At 50.0% G+C, this 16,526-nt stretch overlaps 1 protein-coding gene across 1 annotated transcript in view; it reads left to right on the plus strand.

Moving 5' to 3' along the window:
* Positions 1–9,707: 9,707 nt before the first annotated feature.
* UCK1 (uridine-cytidine kinase 1) overlaps positions 9,708–16,526 on the plus strand; it is a 38,898-nt gene continuing 32,079 nt past the window's right edge. Inside the window, exons 1-4 of the mRNA XM_077284722.1 lie at positions 9,708–9,910; positions 12,182–12,341; positions 12,452–12,548; positions 12,752–12,894. Coding sequence (XP_077140837.1) covers positions 9,821–9,910; positions 12,182–12,341; positions 12,452–12,548; positions 12,752–12,894 — 490 coding nt within the window. The 5' untranslated portion in view covers positions 9,708–9,820. The remainder of the gene's footprint in view (positions 9,911–12,181; positions 12,342–12,451; positions 12,549–12,751; positions 12,895–16,526) is intronic.

Here is a 16,526-nt window from a genome sequence, read left to right on the forward strand (position 1 = left end):
TCCGGCTGGCGCAGACACAGTGGAGAGAAGCAGAACGCCGGGGGACAGACACCGGAATGTAAGTATGTACTGTTTTTTTTTTTTTACTTTTACGCTGGTAACCACGGTAAACATCGGGTTACTAAGCGCGGCCCTGCGCTTAGTAACCCGATGTTTACCCTGGTTACCCGGGGACCTCGGCATCGTTGGTCGCTGGAGAGCTGACTGTGTGACAGCTCTCCAGCGACCACACAACCACTTACCAACGATCACGGCCAGGTCGTATCGCAGGTCGTGATCGTTGGTAAATCGTATAGTGTGACAGTACCCTTACAGTTGCATCCTCTGTGAACTTCAGATCTCCAGTATGCTACAATGGATTAGAGAAGGTAACAGGACAGAAGTGGAATTTGTGCTGCTGCCTGAAGGTCTGGCATCTCTAGTCCAGACTGTTCATCTCGTCTACAAACAATAGAAAGGAACAGCATCCAGACCAGGTGATGAAAAAGAAAAAAGCCTTTATTCCGCCATGATACGACGTTTCGACCACAATTGGTCTTTATTAGTGATGAGTAGTGTTGAGCGATACCGTCCGATACTTGAAAGTATCGGTATCGGAAAGTATCGGCCGATACCGGCAAAGTATCGGATCCAATCCGATACCGATACCCGATACCAATACAAGTCAATGGGACTCAAGTATCGGACGGTATTCCTGATGGTTCCCAGGGTCTGAAGGAGAGGAAACTCTCCTTCAGACCCTGGGATCCATATAAATGTGTAAAATAAAGAATTAAAATAAAAAATATTGCTATACTCACCTGTCCGACGCAGCCTGGACCTCAGCGAGGGAACCGGCAGCGTTGTTTGTTTAAAATTCGCGCTTTTACTTGGTTACGTGAAGTCCCGGCTTGTGATTGGTCAGGGCGGCCATGTTGCCGGGACGCGGACCAATCACAGCAAGCCGTGACGAAATTACGTCACGGCTTGCTGTGATTGGTCCGCGTCCCGGCAACATGGCCGCCATTAACCAATCACAAGCCGTGACGTCATGGGAGGCTGGACACGCGCGCATTTTAAAATGGGCGCGTGTCCAGCCTCCCGTGACGTCCCGGCTTGTGATTGGTTGCGGCGCGGTCAACCAATCACAAGCCGGGAGGCTGGACACGCGCGCATTTTAAAATGCGTTTTAAAATGCGCGCGTGTCCAAATTGTACACTTATTTATATGTATACAGAAGTATGATGTTTTCAACCCTGTAGTTTGGCTTAGCTTGGCACTTTTTGATGTATTGCGAGGCTCAGGTCTTGATTGTGAGCTTGGTACACACTTGTGATTGGTTGACCGCGCCGCAACCAATCACAAGCCGGGACGTCACGGGAGGCTGGACACGCGCCCATTTTAAAATGCGCGCGTGTCCAGCCTCCCGGCTTGTGATTGGTTGACCGCGCCGCAACCAATCACAAGCCGGGACGTCACGGGAGGCTGGACACGCGCCCATTTTAAAATGCGCGCGTGTCCAGCCTCCCGTGACGTCACGGCTTGTGATTGGTCGCGGCGGCCATGTTGCCGGGACGCGGACCAATCACAGCAAGCCGTGACGTAATTTCAGGTCCTGCAGGATTTTAAAATTACGTTCCGGCGTTGTGATTGGTCCGCGTCCCGGCAACATGGCCGCCGCGACCAATCACAAGCCGGGACGTCACGGGAGGCTGGACACGCGCGCATTTTAAAATGTGCGCGTGTCCAGCCTCCCGTGACGTCCCGGCTTGTGATTGGTTACGTCGCCCATGTGACCACGACGCGCCCAATCACAACGCCGGAACGTAATTTTAAAATCCTGCAAGGACCTGAAATTACGTCACGGCTTGCTGTGATTGGTCCGCGTCCCGGCAACATGGCCGCCGCGACCAATCACAAGCCGGGACTTCACGCAACCAAGTAAACGCGCGAATTTTAAACAAACAACGCTGCCGGTTCCCTCGCTGAGGTCCGGGCTGCGTCGGAGAGGTGAGTATAGCAATATTTTTTATTTTAATTCTCTCTTTTACACATTATTACATTAATGTTGTTTCGATACCCGATACCACAAAAGTATCGGATCTCGGTATCGGAATTCCGATACAGCAAGTATCGGCCGATACCCGATACTTGCAGTATCGGAATGCTCAACACTAGGGTTGAGCGAAACGGGTCGTTCATTTTCATAAGTCGCCGACTTTTGGCAAAGTCGGCGTCTCATGAAACCCGATCCGATCCCAGTGTGGGTCGGCCACGTGGAACGCGAACTTGGCGCCAAAGTCGCGTTTTGAATGACGCCTTCCCCGCCATTTTTTTTGAGCCAATTAATTGTGGGCAGCGTGATGACATAGGTTCCGGCTCCTGCGGCATCATGGTGCTATGTTACGTTTTCGGACGTAGTAATTTCCGGAGTCAAAAAATAACATATGCCTTGCACGGAGGAGGGAGAGAGAGAGAGAGAGAGAGAGAGAGAGAGAGAGAGAGAGACCGACTTTACAGTAGAATCGGCCGATTCCATACGATCCGACATCCGAGAAGGTCGGGTTTCACAAAACCCACCTCGATCCTAAAAAAGCTAAGGTCGCTCAACCCTACTCAACACTAGTGATGAGCGAATATACTCGTTACTCGATATTTCCCGAGCATGCTCGGGGGTCCTCCGAGTATTTTTTAGTGCTCGGAGATTTCGGTTTTTTTCGTCGCAGCTGAATGATTAACAGCTATTAGCCAGCAGAAGTACATGTGGGGATTCCCTAGCAACCAGGCAACCCCCACATGTACTTATGCTGGCTAATAGCTGTAAATCATTCAGCTGCGGCGAAGAAAACTAAATCTCCGAGCACTAAAAAATACTCGGAGGACCCCCGAGCATGCTCGAGAAATCTCGAGTAACGAGTATATTCGCTCATCACTAGTCTTTATCAAGTATATGATGTCCGATTGGGTCATTGGACTTGGAATGTGCATCCTGGGACTGACATGCTGTCAGATGATTTTTTTTTTTTTTTGTTTATCTCGCCTAGGCTGATACATTGTAACAGACCCTCATCTGTGAGAAGTAATAGAGTTCTGTTCAGGTTTTCAACCTCGTTGTCAATGAATAGTTTTTAGGCACTAAGTAGATCTTGTAGAAGGGCCGTGACAGCACATGGGGTCGAGGGAAAGCTGGGTGACGTGGGCGCATTCTCTTCTGCTTACATCCGGCTCTGTGCCAACCCTTGTGGGACATGTGGTTATGGTGGTTGTGGTCCAACGTTCCCAGGAAGTGAACAGATCAAGAGCTCATTGTTCGGATCTTCCAAGCTTTGTGTTTGGCTCGAGCTCCTTGGCCACTGATTTCTCATCTTCCTTTAATGGCTGCCAGTCTCCAGCCGATCCTCGGCCAGTTAATCCCAGTGCTGACCTCGCTCAGTAGATGGGAATAATGGAAGTTCCCACATCCGCGGTGCAGGCTGCAGTCGGCACTAATTGCCTTCTCGAGGTCACATAGATCCGATAAGCGGCGTCAGAACTGAGCAGCAGCTGAAGTCCAGACTGGGAACATTGACCATGGCTCCGACTTAAAGGGCTATTCCTCTGCTGCGTGTCCTTGAGTCGTCCTCTGCAGGGACATGCGGCTTTCCCAGGCTTCAGTGACACTTCTGTCCCTCTGGCGGTCACTGGACAATTTGGCCATTCCTGATTCTGGGAAACCTGTGTGACAACTGCATACTGCATAGGTGCTCCAGTGGCGGCCATATTGATGGCCACCCAACTTTCCAGGAACAGATAGATGAAACTGTCAATCTGACAACTCCAAGATTGCTGAGGATTTATTGGGGAAAAAATAGTTGGAAACCAGAATTGTTTCTGCCTGTTTGTATTTTCCATTGTACCCGCCCGTTCTCAGACTTGACCGTCTGTCCGGGCGCTGCCCTCATCTCAGGCCTGATGCTGGCACTGCGCAGGTATTTATTGCTTTATGGCTTTTAGGACAAAGGACGAGGTGAGAACACAGCAGCCTCTTAAAGGAGAACGAAGATCAGGGTTAATCCCGTTTTGTTAGTATTGGTGCAAGATTTGTGCCAATATATGGTGTCTCAACGCCTCATGTCTGGGAACGATGTAGTGAGCCTAAGTTACTGCCCGTGTTATACTGTAGAGACCTCCAGAGCTGTGCTCTCTGCTCTGCTGCATTGCATACAGGGAATTGTACTTGGTATAATGTACAGTATCCGTCATTATAGAGATACTAGATGGTGGCCCGATTCTAACACATCGGGTATTCTAGAATATGTATAGTAGTATATAGCACAGCCCACGCAGTATATAACACAGCCCATGTAGTATATAACACAGCCCACGTAGTATGTTACACAGCCCATGTGGTATATAACACAGCCCACGTGGTATATAATACAGCCCACGTGGTATACAGCACAGCCCACGCCGTATACAGCACAGGCCACGCGGTATACAGCACAGGCCACGCCGTATATAACACAGCCCAGGCCACGCCGTATATAACACAGCCCAAGTAGTATATAGCAATGTGGGCACCATATCCCTGTTAAAAAAAATAATAATAATTAAAATAAAAAGTAGTTCTATACTCACCTTCCAGCGGCCCCCGGATCCAGCCCAGGCGTTTAGCGATGCTCCTCGCGACGCTTCGGTCCCAAGAATGCATTGCGGCAATAACACGTGATGATGTAGCGGTCTCGTGAGACCGCTACGTCATCTCCGGTCATTGCCGTAATGCATTTTCGGAGCGTCGCGAGGAGCGGAAAAGGCGCCGGAAGGTAAGAATATAATGGGTTTTTTTTTTTTGTTTTTTTTTAAACATTAGATCTTTTTACTATTGATGCTGCATAGGCACCATAAATAGTAAAAAGTTGGTCACACAGGGTTAATAGCAGCGTTAACAGACTGTGTTACACCGTGGTGTAACGCAGTCCGTTTAACGGACTGCTAAACCGCTATGGGGGCGCTGACTGGGGAGTAGGGAGGGGGCACTGACTGGAGGGGAGTGGGGAAGCGTGAATTTGCGGCCGGACTGTGCCTGTCGCTGATTGGTCGCGACGCGGGATTTCCGTTACAGACAGACAAACAGACGGAAGTACCCCTTAGACAATTATATAGATTCCTGGCTGGAGCATTTATACTGGACCACTGATACCATGAGAAATTAACTGCCGGACCACAAGTGCTTGCTGTAGCTGGGACCACCCAAGTGATCGCTGGAGCCAGGACCCCCCACTCTGAATGATCACTGGAGCCAGGCCCCCCTGAGTGATCGCTGGAGTTGGGACCCCCCACTCTGATCACTAGAGCCAGGACTCCGAGTGATCGTTGGAGTTGGGACCCCCCACTCTGATCACTAGAGCCAGGACTCCCTGAGTGATCTCTGGAGTCAGACCCCCCACTCTGATCACTGGAGCCAGGACCCCCCGAGTGATCGTTGGAGCAGGGACCCCCCCACTCTGAATGATCACTGGAGCCAGGACCCCCCGAGTGATCGCTGGAGCCGGGACCCCCCACTCTGAATGATCACTGGAGCCAGGATCCCAAGTGATCGCTGCAGTCGGTAGGCTGATCACTAGAGCCAGGACTGCCTGAGCGATCTCTGGAGCCGGGACCCCCTACTCTGATCGCTGGAGCTGGGACCCCCCACTCTGATCACTGGAGCCAGGACCCCCCACTCTGATAACTGGAGCCAGGACCCCCCCACACTGATAACTGGAACCAGGACCCCCCGAGTGATCGCTGGAGCCGGGACCCCCCACTCTGATCACTGGAGCCAGGACCCCCCACTCTGATCACTGGAGCCAGGACCCCCCACTCTGATCACTGGAGCCAGGACCCCCCACACTGATAACTGGAGCCAGGACCCCCCGAGTGATCGCTGGAGTCGGGACCCCCCACTCTGAATGATCACTGGGACCACGCTCTGTGCGCTGCTGCCTCCTCCTGCAGTTTGAGCTGTGCCGCTCCATGCAGAGTCCCAGACCCTGAGGATTAGCTGGGCGCTGACATGGCGACATAGTGCTAGTAGCTGGTCCGGCCGGCTCCAGCTTTATACCAGCACGCTTCTCTTCCTCTGTTTTCCTCTTCACCTTCTTGGGCCATAATTGTTTTTGCTTTCCTGTTATTATTATATCCGAGCTACAGCTTTACCATCGCCATTGTGAACTATACGACTTTCTGATCTTTTTATGGGAATCAAAGTGATTAAAACACGGATTCTGCCATTTTGCTTCTTTTTTATTTGTGTTCACCAGGTGGGAAAAATATTCTGTCATTTTATTAGTGTGGCCCATTCCGCACACACTGATAATGCAGATGTTATGATCCAGGATCAGGGTGCAGCCAGGACCTCTGCCTTTTATTAATGTCCTCCTCCCTGTGGCCCCTGTCCCCCACACTGCGCTCTGGGGTTATTAGTGCATAGGAAAACTACCGCCCTCCTGTCCAGACACAGTGGTGTGCGGCTGCCATGACTGTGCAGCTGTGTGCCTGATGTTCCCTGGAGGAGCCGCCTTCCCCCATTTCTAAGCTCTTATCTGCTGCGGTGGTAACTGACTGCAGCATCTAAGGGTACGTACCTGTGATCAGGATTTGCTGTGGTTTTGACGCTGCGTATTATTATTATTATTTATTATTATAGTGCCATTTTTTCCATGGCGCTTTACATGTGAGGAGGGGTATACATAATAAAAACAAGTACAATAATCTTGAACAATACAAGTCACAACTGGAACAGGAGGAGAGAGGACCCTGCCCGCGAGGGCTCACAATCTACAAGGGATGGGTGAGGATACAGTAGGTGAGGGTAGAGCTGGTCGTGCAGTGGTTTGGTCGATCGGTGGTTACTGCAGGTTGTAGGCTTGTCGGAAGAGGTAGGTCTTCAGGTTCTTTTTGAAGGTTTCGATGGTAGGTGAGAGTCTGAGGTGTTGTGGTAGAGCGTTCCAGAGTATGGGGGATGCACGAGAGAAATCTTGTATGCGATTGTGGGAAGAGGAGATAAGAGGGGAGTAGAGAAGGAGATCTTGTGAGGAACGGAGGTTGCGTGCAGGAAAGTACCGGGAGACGAGGTCACAGATGTATGGAGGAGACAGGTTGTGGATGGCTTTGTACGTCATGGTTAGGCTTTTGTGCTGGAGTCTCTGTCAATCCCTTCACTGGCTCCCCATTACCCAGAGGGGAGAGGCCGGGGAATAGCGGGGGGACAGGTGGATTAGTCGGGCAGCAGAGTTTAGAATAGATTGGAGGGGTGCGAGAGTGTTAGAGGGGAGGCCACAGAGCAGGAGGTTACAGTAGTCGAGGCGGGAGATGATGAGGGCATGGACTAGGGTTTTTGCAGATTCTTGGTTTAGGAATGTACGGATCTGTGAAATATTTTTGAGTTGGAGGCGGCAGGAAGTGGAAAGGGCTTGGATATGTGGTTTGAAGGCGAGATCAGTGTCAAGGATTACCCCGAGGCAGCGAGCTTGTGGGACTGGGGAGAGTGGGCAGCCATTTACTGTAATGGATAGGTTCGTTGGGGACATTGTGTGAGATGGGGGAAAGATAATGAATTCTGTTTTGTCCATGTTAAGTTTTAGAAATCTAGCGGAGAAGAAGGATGAAATAGCGGATAGACATTGAGGGATTCTAGTTAGTAGGGTGGTGATATCTGGGGCAGAGATGTAGATCTGTGTGTCGTCGGCACAGAGATGATACTGAAAACCGTGAGATTCTATGAGCTGTCCCAGGCCAAAGGTGTAAATGGAGAAGAGCAGGGGCCCTAGAACTGAACCTTGCGGGACTCCGACAGATATTGGGCGAGGTGAGGAGGTGGTGTGTGAGTGGGAGACGCTGAATGTCCGGTCAGTTAGGTATGACGAGATCCAGGATAGGGCCAAGTCTGTGATGCCAAGGGATGAGAGGGTCTGTAGTAATAGGGAATGGTCCACTGTGTCAAAGGCAGAGGACAGGTCCAGGAGGAGGATAGAGTAGTGCCGCTTGCTCTTGGCGGTTAATAGGTCATTGGTGACCTTAGTTAGGGCAGTTTCAGTGGAGTGGTGTGACCGGAAGCCAGATTGAAATTTATGCAGATTCAAACTCGCAGCGGCCAGATGTTACAGCGTGTGTGTGTGCCTACGGATAACCTGCATGCACTAACATGTGGCGCATCTCTCCAGACCGCAGCATGTCAATGTCTCATGCAGAGACGTGAGTGTCTGCAACAGACAAGGGATGAATAGAATGTATTGGACGCAGTAAATCCACACGGTTCAGTGAACCCATGTGGATCTATTGGCATTCAATAGAAGGCAGTGAAAAGATGCTGTGCCGAAAATGCTGCTGCTTTCTGATGGTGGGCACACAGCCTGAGAGGCAGAACGGCCGGGACCAGAGCTGGCTCCCATCACCGCAGTCATTCCCATGTATCTGAGATACTTGTAAAGCCCGGGAGAGGGTAGCATGTCCTGTAACACACGTGATAAATGATGCCCAAAAAAAAGAAAGCCATGTGCCAGGACAAAAGTTCATAAAAGATACATATACAAATGTTATTAAGTACAAAAATGACACAATATGATAAAAGGTTCCAACAATTACAGACCAGAAAAACCTGGCAGGTGAGCACGGCCAATAGAGTTGTGGGAACCCGGACAGTGCAGAACCTAATATTAGTAGGTGACACCAGTATATATGAGAAGGAGTCTCTGAAATATGGGGTGTAAAGGGCACCTTATAGTAAGGCCACAATGAGGAATGCCCCCAGCCTCCGCATCATACAGTAACATGTCCCCGAGTCCAGGTAATATATACACAAGTGTGTACAGAAGCCCCGGTATGGAGTGTAACTGTGGGTCAGATCTAATATAGGATTTTTTTTTCTGTGCTATGTTGTGCATAAATATGTGATGCTTCAGAATTTCTTTTAGTCTGTGCCTGATGTAGAGACCTGTGTAGTCTCGAAAGCTTGCAATTTGTTACCATCTTTTCAGTTAGCCATTAAAAGGTATCAACCACTGAGGACTCTCAATTCTACATATTTTCTATATATTACCTGGACTCGGACATGTTGCTGTATGATGCGGAGGCTGGGGGCATTCCTCATAGTGGCCTTACTATAAGGTGCCTTTACACCCCCATATTATCATATATACGGGTGTCACCTACTAAGGCCACGGTCACACTATTAGTATTGGGTCAGTATTTTACCTCAGTATTTGTCAGCCAAACCCAGGAGTGGGTGATAACACAGAAGTGGTGACGTGTTTCTATTATACTTTTCCTCGAATTGTTCCTCTCATAGCTTACAAATACTGACCGTGACCCCATACATGACACTAGGTTCGGTACTGCCCGGGTCACACACCACCATTGGCCGCGCTCACCCAGGTGTCTCTTGTGCGTGTCATTGTTGGAACCTTTTATCATGTTGTCATTTTTCTACTTCCATATAGAAATTATATCATCTTTTATGACCTTTAGTCCTGGCGCATTTTCCTTTATTTGGGCTCACAGCACCCGCTCCACACGGAGGGCGGCTATCTGCGGCAGGAGCCGTGCACGGGGCATTATCTGGCGGTCCTCTGGGCAGGTGGCACGGCCTCAGGCTGTCATTATCTGTGTCAGTCTGTAACACTTCCTGCAGATAATTAGGGAGAAGGCTCTGCCCCGCCCCCACATCACGTGTCCTGCGCGTACTACTACCGTCACATGACCTGGGCTCCAGTTCCCGGCGTGCCGTGCGGTACGTGCCGTGCGTCTGCTCATGGCCGCTCTTACCCGAGTGCTCCTGGGAATTGTAGTCTCTGCCGCGTCCCTGTAGTTTGTTGACCTTACCATGGCTTCAGTAGGGAGCACGGAGACCCCGGAGCGCGGACACCAGCGACCCTTCCTCATCGGAGTGAGCGGCGGCACGGCCAGCGGCAAGGTGAGAGCGGGGACCGGCGAATGCCAGCACGGGGTGGGCACAGCTTCTTCTCCAGGGGCCGTGACTAACAGTCGCGACCCCCTGCGTTTGTGTAGTACGTGCCTACAGCGCCGCCTATCGCATGGTCCAGGCAGCCGAGATATGAGGAGCTGATTGCAGGAGCTGCTTTACCTGCTGTCCTTATGCTGCTTTCTAGTCAAGGGCATTTTACCAAGTGGGAAAAGGTAAAGAAGCAGCAAAAAGTCCTCCAGATCACAGCTTCTCGGAGAAAATACAGGGGAGCAAAAGGGGACCGACCCCAGAGGTAAAAAAGAGGAAGAAGCTCCCAAGTGAGAGACCACCACTAGGGGGAGCTCCCTGTATACAGAGATACATAAGATTCTGTCTGCAGTCACCACTAGGGGGAGCTCCCTGTATACAGAGATACATGATAAGATTCTGCCTGCAGCCACCACTAGGGGGAGCTCCCTGTATACAGAGATACATGATAAGATCCTGTCTGCAGCCACCAGTAGAGGGAGCTCCCTGTATACAGAGATACATGATAAGATTCTGTCTGCAGCCACCACTAGGGGGAGCTCCCTGTATACAGAGATACATGATAAGATCCTGTCTGCAGCCACCACTAGAGGGAGCTCCCTGTATACAGAGATACATGATAAGATTCTGTCTGCAGCCACCACTAGGGGGAGCTCCCTGTATACAGAGATACATGATAAGATCCTGTCTGCAGCCACCACTAGAGGGAGCTCCCTGTATACAGAGATACATGATAAGATTCTGTCTGTAGCCACCACTAGGGGGAGCTCCCTGTATACAGAGATACATAAGATTCTGTCTGCAGTCACCACTAGGGGGAGCTCCCTGTATACAGAGATACATGATAAGATTCTGTCTGTAGCCACCACTAGGGGGAGCTCCCTGTATACAGAGATCATAACAAGATCCTGTCTGCAGCCACCACTAGGGGGTACACAGAGATACATGATAAGATCCTGTCTGCAGCCACCACTAGAGGGAGCTCCCTGTATACAGAGATACATGATAAGATCCTGTCTGCAGTCACCACTAGGGGGAGCTCCCTGTATACAGAGATACATAAGATTCTGTCTGCAGTCACCACTAGGGGGAGCTCCCTGTATACAGAGATACATGATAAGATTCTGTCTGTAGCCACCACTAGGGGGAGCTCCCTGTATACCGAGATCATAACAAGATCCTGTCTGCAGCCACCACTAGGGGGAGCTCCCTGTATACAGAGATACATGATAAGATTCTGTCTGCAGCCACCACTAGGGGAGCTCCCTGTATACAGAGATAGATTCTGTCTGCAGCCACCACTAGGGGGAGATCTCTGTATACAGAGATACATGATAAGATCCTGTCTGCAGCCACCACTAGGGGGAGCTCCCTGCATTTGTAGTTGAGCCCAGTGGGGGCTGTTTGTATGCCGGGAGGCTCTCCTGTGGCAGTTAAGTATAGGGAATATGGAGCTGTGTGTTCGTAGAGACCCCTATATATTAATCCGCACACATTTGGTTGGGGTTTTATTACTAGAGAACATTCATTTTAGTTTGGAGCGCCTTTTTAAAACACTGCATGGCTGAACTGTGTGAGGATAATGTGGTAGGACCCCCTGCGATGTTGCAGCTGCAGTACATGTTGGCGAGCTCTCAGGGCCAGGAAGGGTCAGACTTTGCCTACTGCTCACATTGACCTCTGTTAGGCTACGTTCACATTTGCGTTGTGCGCCGCAGCGTCGGCGCCGCAACGCACAACGCAAATAAAAACGCAGCAAAACGCATGCACAACGCTGCGTTTTGCGCCGCATGCGTCGTTTTTTTCATTGAATTTGGACGCAGCAAAAATGCAACTTGCTGCGTCCTCTGCGCCCCGACGCGGGCGCCGCAGCTACGCATGCGGCGCAAAACGCAAGTGCGCCGCATGTCCATGCGCCCCCATGTTAAATATAGGGGCGCATGACGCATGCGGCGCCGCTGCGGCGCCCGACGCTGCGGCGAGGACCGCAAATGTGAACGTAGCCTTAATATGTCACTGCTTTGGAGCAATAGTATCATGGAGATGGATTAATTGACCTCCTGCACTGCACCCCCACTGGCACACAGCAGTACTACTTCTGGACGCTCAGGAGTGTGATGTATTTTGGCCACCAGGTGGCGGCAGTGTCTTATCACAGGGAGCCGACACATGGCTAGTCAGTGTAGTCGGGGGTGTCTCGGTCCTCCCTGTGTCATGTTTCCCTTGCTCCAGTCCACAGTCTGTGAGAAGATCATGGAGCTGCTGGGACAGAACGAGGTCGACCAGAAGCAGAGGAAGGTGGTGATACTCAGCCAGGACCGATTCTACAAGGTGCTGACCGCTGAGCAGAAAGCGCGAGCCCTTAAGGGGCAGTACAACTTCGATCATCCTGGTGAGTGGGTCCTAGTGGTTGGTGATGGGCAAATCCTGGGACCTTCCGGGCACTTGTCGGGACCCCTTCCTGTGTCTACCATGTGACCAAAGAGCCCCTTCTCTTCTTAGATGCGTTTGACAATGATCTGATGTACAGGACGCTGACCAGGATCCTGGAGGGGCAGAGCGTGAACGTCCCCATGTATGACTTTGTCACTCACTCCAGGTGAGATGCCCCCAGTATAGCCCGGTATAGGGGGCAGACATTGCAGTCTGCTGTATGCCCATGAAAACACTTCATGCCCTGTGGCAGCTCAGTTTTATCATGGAGCCATACAGTGCTGTAATTGTCTGGTAAGCGCCACCATGTGGGCATCGGCGGTATTAAACCATTGCTCTGTAGTCATTTATATTCTGCTGCTGCGCCAGGTTACCAGAGACCACGACCGTCTACCCCGCTGACGTGCTGCTGTTTGAGGGGATTCTGGCCTTCTACAACCAGGAGATCAGGGACATGTTCCACCTGAAGCTTTTTGTGGATACAGATTCAGATGTCAGGTTGTCACGGCGGGGTAAGTGGCATCACTGAATATAGGGTGAGACCACACTGGCTTCTATTGATACATGGGTTGTTGGAATTTCAGCTGCATGTAACAAATCATTGTAATGGCCACACTTATCCCAAATTCATCACCTAACATAGTAATCCATAAATATTGTGCAAAAACCTCCCTCGACTATTGCTTACATTTTTTGCTCAGTTTTATAGTAGTTATATATTCTTGTACATAGGGGGCACTATTACAGTAGTTGTCACGGATCCCTTCTCCGTGGTGTCACTTATTCGTCATGTGCCCGCTCTCACACGTGACTTGGGGTTGTGCCTGCAAGGGTTAATCTATCTCCCCACTCTCAGTCCAGCATTCAGCCTCTGTCCTATGCTGTAATGGGAGAATAAATCACACACCGACCCAGGTCACACACCCGCTCATACACGCTGTCACCACTCATCGAATACACGGGCGATGAGTCCCAGAACGAATGATACTAATAAAAATGTCTCTCACTCATAAGGCTCGCACACCTTAGGCTATGGATTCTTTTAGAACATTCAAGGTTCAACTTGTTAAAGTTTTATACTTTAATAACAAAAGGTTCAATGCTTACAATAACAAAAAGGTATACAAATATGATAATAAAAAGACATACATCTTATGCAAAACAGTATCAAAATAAACAGGAGAAACTTACAGAAATTATCTAACTGGTGGGTGCTGCTGCCCCCATCATGTGAATACAATTCTCTGTCTGCAGCCTAAATTTATAACTTTGGTCTGGTGGTCAGGTTTCTAGACCGGCCCCTCAGGTTAATATCATAATTGCTGGCTTTTTGATTGGCCACGGCCGCGCTACTAATGAATATATTATTTTCTCTTGAGACACTTGTGAAAAGGTTCTCAGGAATAGATACCCCTCAGGCCGCAATTAACAACTCCCCTCCCAGACCTAGGAGGTACCAAATGTTACCTTTCTTCTTGGCCCTAGCTAGACCTCTTGGTGAGATATGGAGACAATTTCTACTAGTCCCAAGGAAGTACCTATTAACACCTAGGTGCGACTTGCCTTCAGGACAGATGTTACATTATCACTAGTCACACATATAACCCTAGAGTAGACATATGTCACTACACACATATAGATATATATACACATATTTCACCACACCTACCTCCTTATGAACATGCATGGGGGTTGACTTACAGGTCAGCTCCCGAGCACATATCTGGTTCTGCCCCATCTTGGCGAGAAAGGCCATCAGCATTGCCATGATCAACTCCCTTCTTGTGCTGAATTGTGAAATCATATTGCTGAAGTATCAAACTCCATCTAAGCAATTTCCCATTGTCCCCAACTACTCTGTTGAGCCAACTCAATGGGTTATGATCTGTGATCACGGTGAAGTTGCGGCCACAGAGGTATAGTTGCAGCTTCTACAGAGCCCATTGCCAAACATTCTTTTTTAGTGGTGGCATAAGCCACTTCTCTGGGCAGGAGTTTCCTGCTTAGGTACAGAATTGGGTGTTCCTCTCCTTGTTGGTTCACTGGCTGAGAACTGCACCTAGCCTATAGGTGATGGCATCTGTCTGCACTACAAACCGGCAAGTGAAATCTGGGGGCTGCAGGACGGGTGAACTAACCAATGCCGACTTTAGGGCAGAAAATGATTCCTCACACTGAGGACTCCAGGAGACAATTTTAGGAAGTCTCTTCCTGGTCAGATCAGTTTAGGCTATGTGCACACGTTGCGGTTTTTACCGCGGAACCGCAGCAATTTTGATGCTGCGGGTCCGCAGCAGTTTCCATTGCGTTTACAGTAAACATGTAAACCAATGGGAAACCGTAAACCGCTGTGCACATGCTGCGGGAAAAACCGCGCAGAAACGCAGCGGTTTACATTCCGCAGCATGTCACTTCTTTGTGCAGAATTGCAGCGATTCTGCACACATAGAAATGCATTGATCCGCTTACTTCCCGCATGGGGCTGTGCCCACGATGCGGGAAGTTAGTGGATAATGTGCGGTTGCTACCCGGGGTGGAGGAGAGGAGACTCTCCTCCAGGCCCTGGGAACCATATTTGTGGTAAAAAAAAAAAAAAGAATTAAAATAAAAAATGCTATACTCACCTCTCAGCGCTGCACGCGGCCGTCCGGTCTCAGGTTTGCTGTGCGAGCAGGACCTGCGGTGACGTCGCGGTCACATGACCGTGACGTCGCGGTCACATGACCGTGACGTCGCGGTCACATGACCGTGACGTCACGAAGGTCCTTCTCGCACAGCATCTTTGGAAACGGACCGCCGTGTGCAGCGCCGAGGAGATCGGGACGTCAGAGGGTGAGTATAACCATTTTTTTTTTATTTTTAACATTACTATTGATGCTGCATATGCAGCATCAATAGTAAAACCAAAACCAGCAGCAGAAACCGCAAGACAAAACGTGATAAATCTGCAGGGATAACCGCAGCGGTTTTGCCCTGCAGATTTATCAAATCCGCTGCGGGAGAACCCGCAGGGACCCGAACCTACGTGTGCACATGGCCTAACGGTTTGGCCAGAGCACTGTAGTTTGTACAAACCTCCTATAGTAGCCAGCCGTACCCAGGAAGGACAGTACCTGCTTCTTGGTTCGTGGGGTGGCCCAGGCTGTAATGGCTTCTACCTTCCCTGGCTCAGGTTTTAGCAGTCCTCCCCCCACCCGGTGTCCCAGGTATTGTACTTCCCACATGTCTACCTGACATTTCCCTGGCTTAACAGTAAGACTTGCAGTTTTAAGCTTTTGCAACACCTGAGAAAGATGTACGAGGTGTTCCTCCCAAGAATCACTAAAGATGGCTATATCATCAAGATAAGAGATGGCAAAACCATCACATCCATCCAATAAGTGATTGACCAACCTCTGGAAGGTCGCAGTGGCATTCTTCATACCAAAGGGCATCACCAGAAACTCAAACAGCCCGAATGGCGTTATAAAGGCAGACCTCTCCTGAGCTTCTCTGGTCAGGGGTATCTGCCAGTATCTCCTACTCAGGTCCATGACGGTAAGGTACGATGCTTTAGCTAGCTGCTCTAACAGCTCATCTATCCTCGGCATGAGGTAGACCTCACATGTAGTCAGTACATTTAATTTCCTGTAGTCTACACAGAACCGAGTAGTACGGTCCTTTTTTGGGACAAGAACCACAGGCGAGACCCAGGCACTCTGGGATTTTTGTATCACCTTGAGTTTCAGCATCTCCTCTACCTGTTCCCTCATGTGTGCCTTCACCTCTGCTGACACACTGTATGCAGACTGCCGTACTGGGGGATTAGTACCAGTGTCCACATGGTGAACTGCTAAGTGTGTCCTCCGAGGCTCCCCTGTGAAGACTTCGGTGAACTCGCTGAGCGCCCCCATCAGCTCAGACCTCTGACTGTGGGATAGCTCAGGGTTAAACTCTGCTGACTCCATGTATTGAGTCCTGGCCCCCACATCCAGTAACAGATCAGCCTCCCCCTCTTCAGGCAGGCTACAGACAGGTTAAGGCTAGTTTCACATTTGAGTTTAAAAACGCAGCGTTTAAAACGCAAACGCAGGTGGTGAAAAAAACACGCATGTAAACATGGCAAAAACGCCGTGTTTTTTAGACGCATGCGGTAAAAAAAAGC

The sequence above is a fragment of the Ranitomeya variabilis genome, chromosome 2 (assembly GCF_051348905.1).
Source record: "Ranitomeya variabilis isolate aRanVar5 chromosome 2, aRanVar5.hap1, whole genome shotgun sequence".
Lineage (NCBI taxonomy): Eukaryota > Metazoa > Chordata > Amphibia > Anura > Dendrobatidae > Ranitomeya > Ranitomeya variabilis.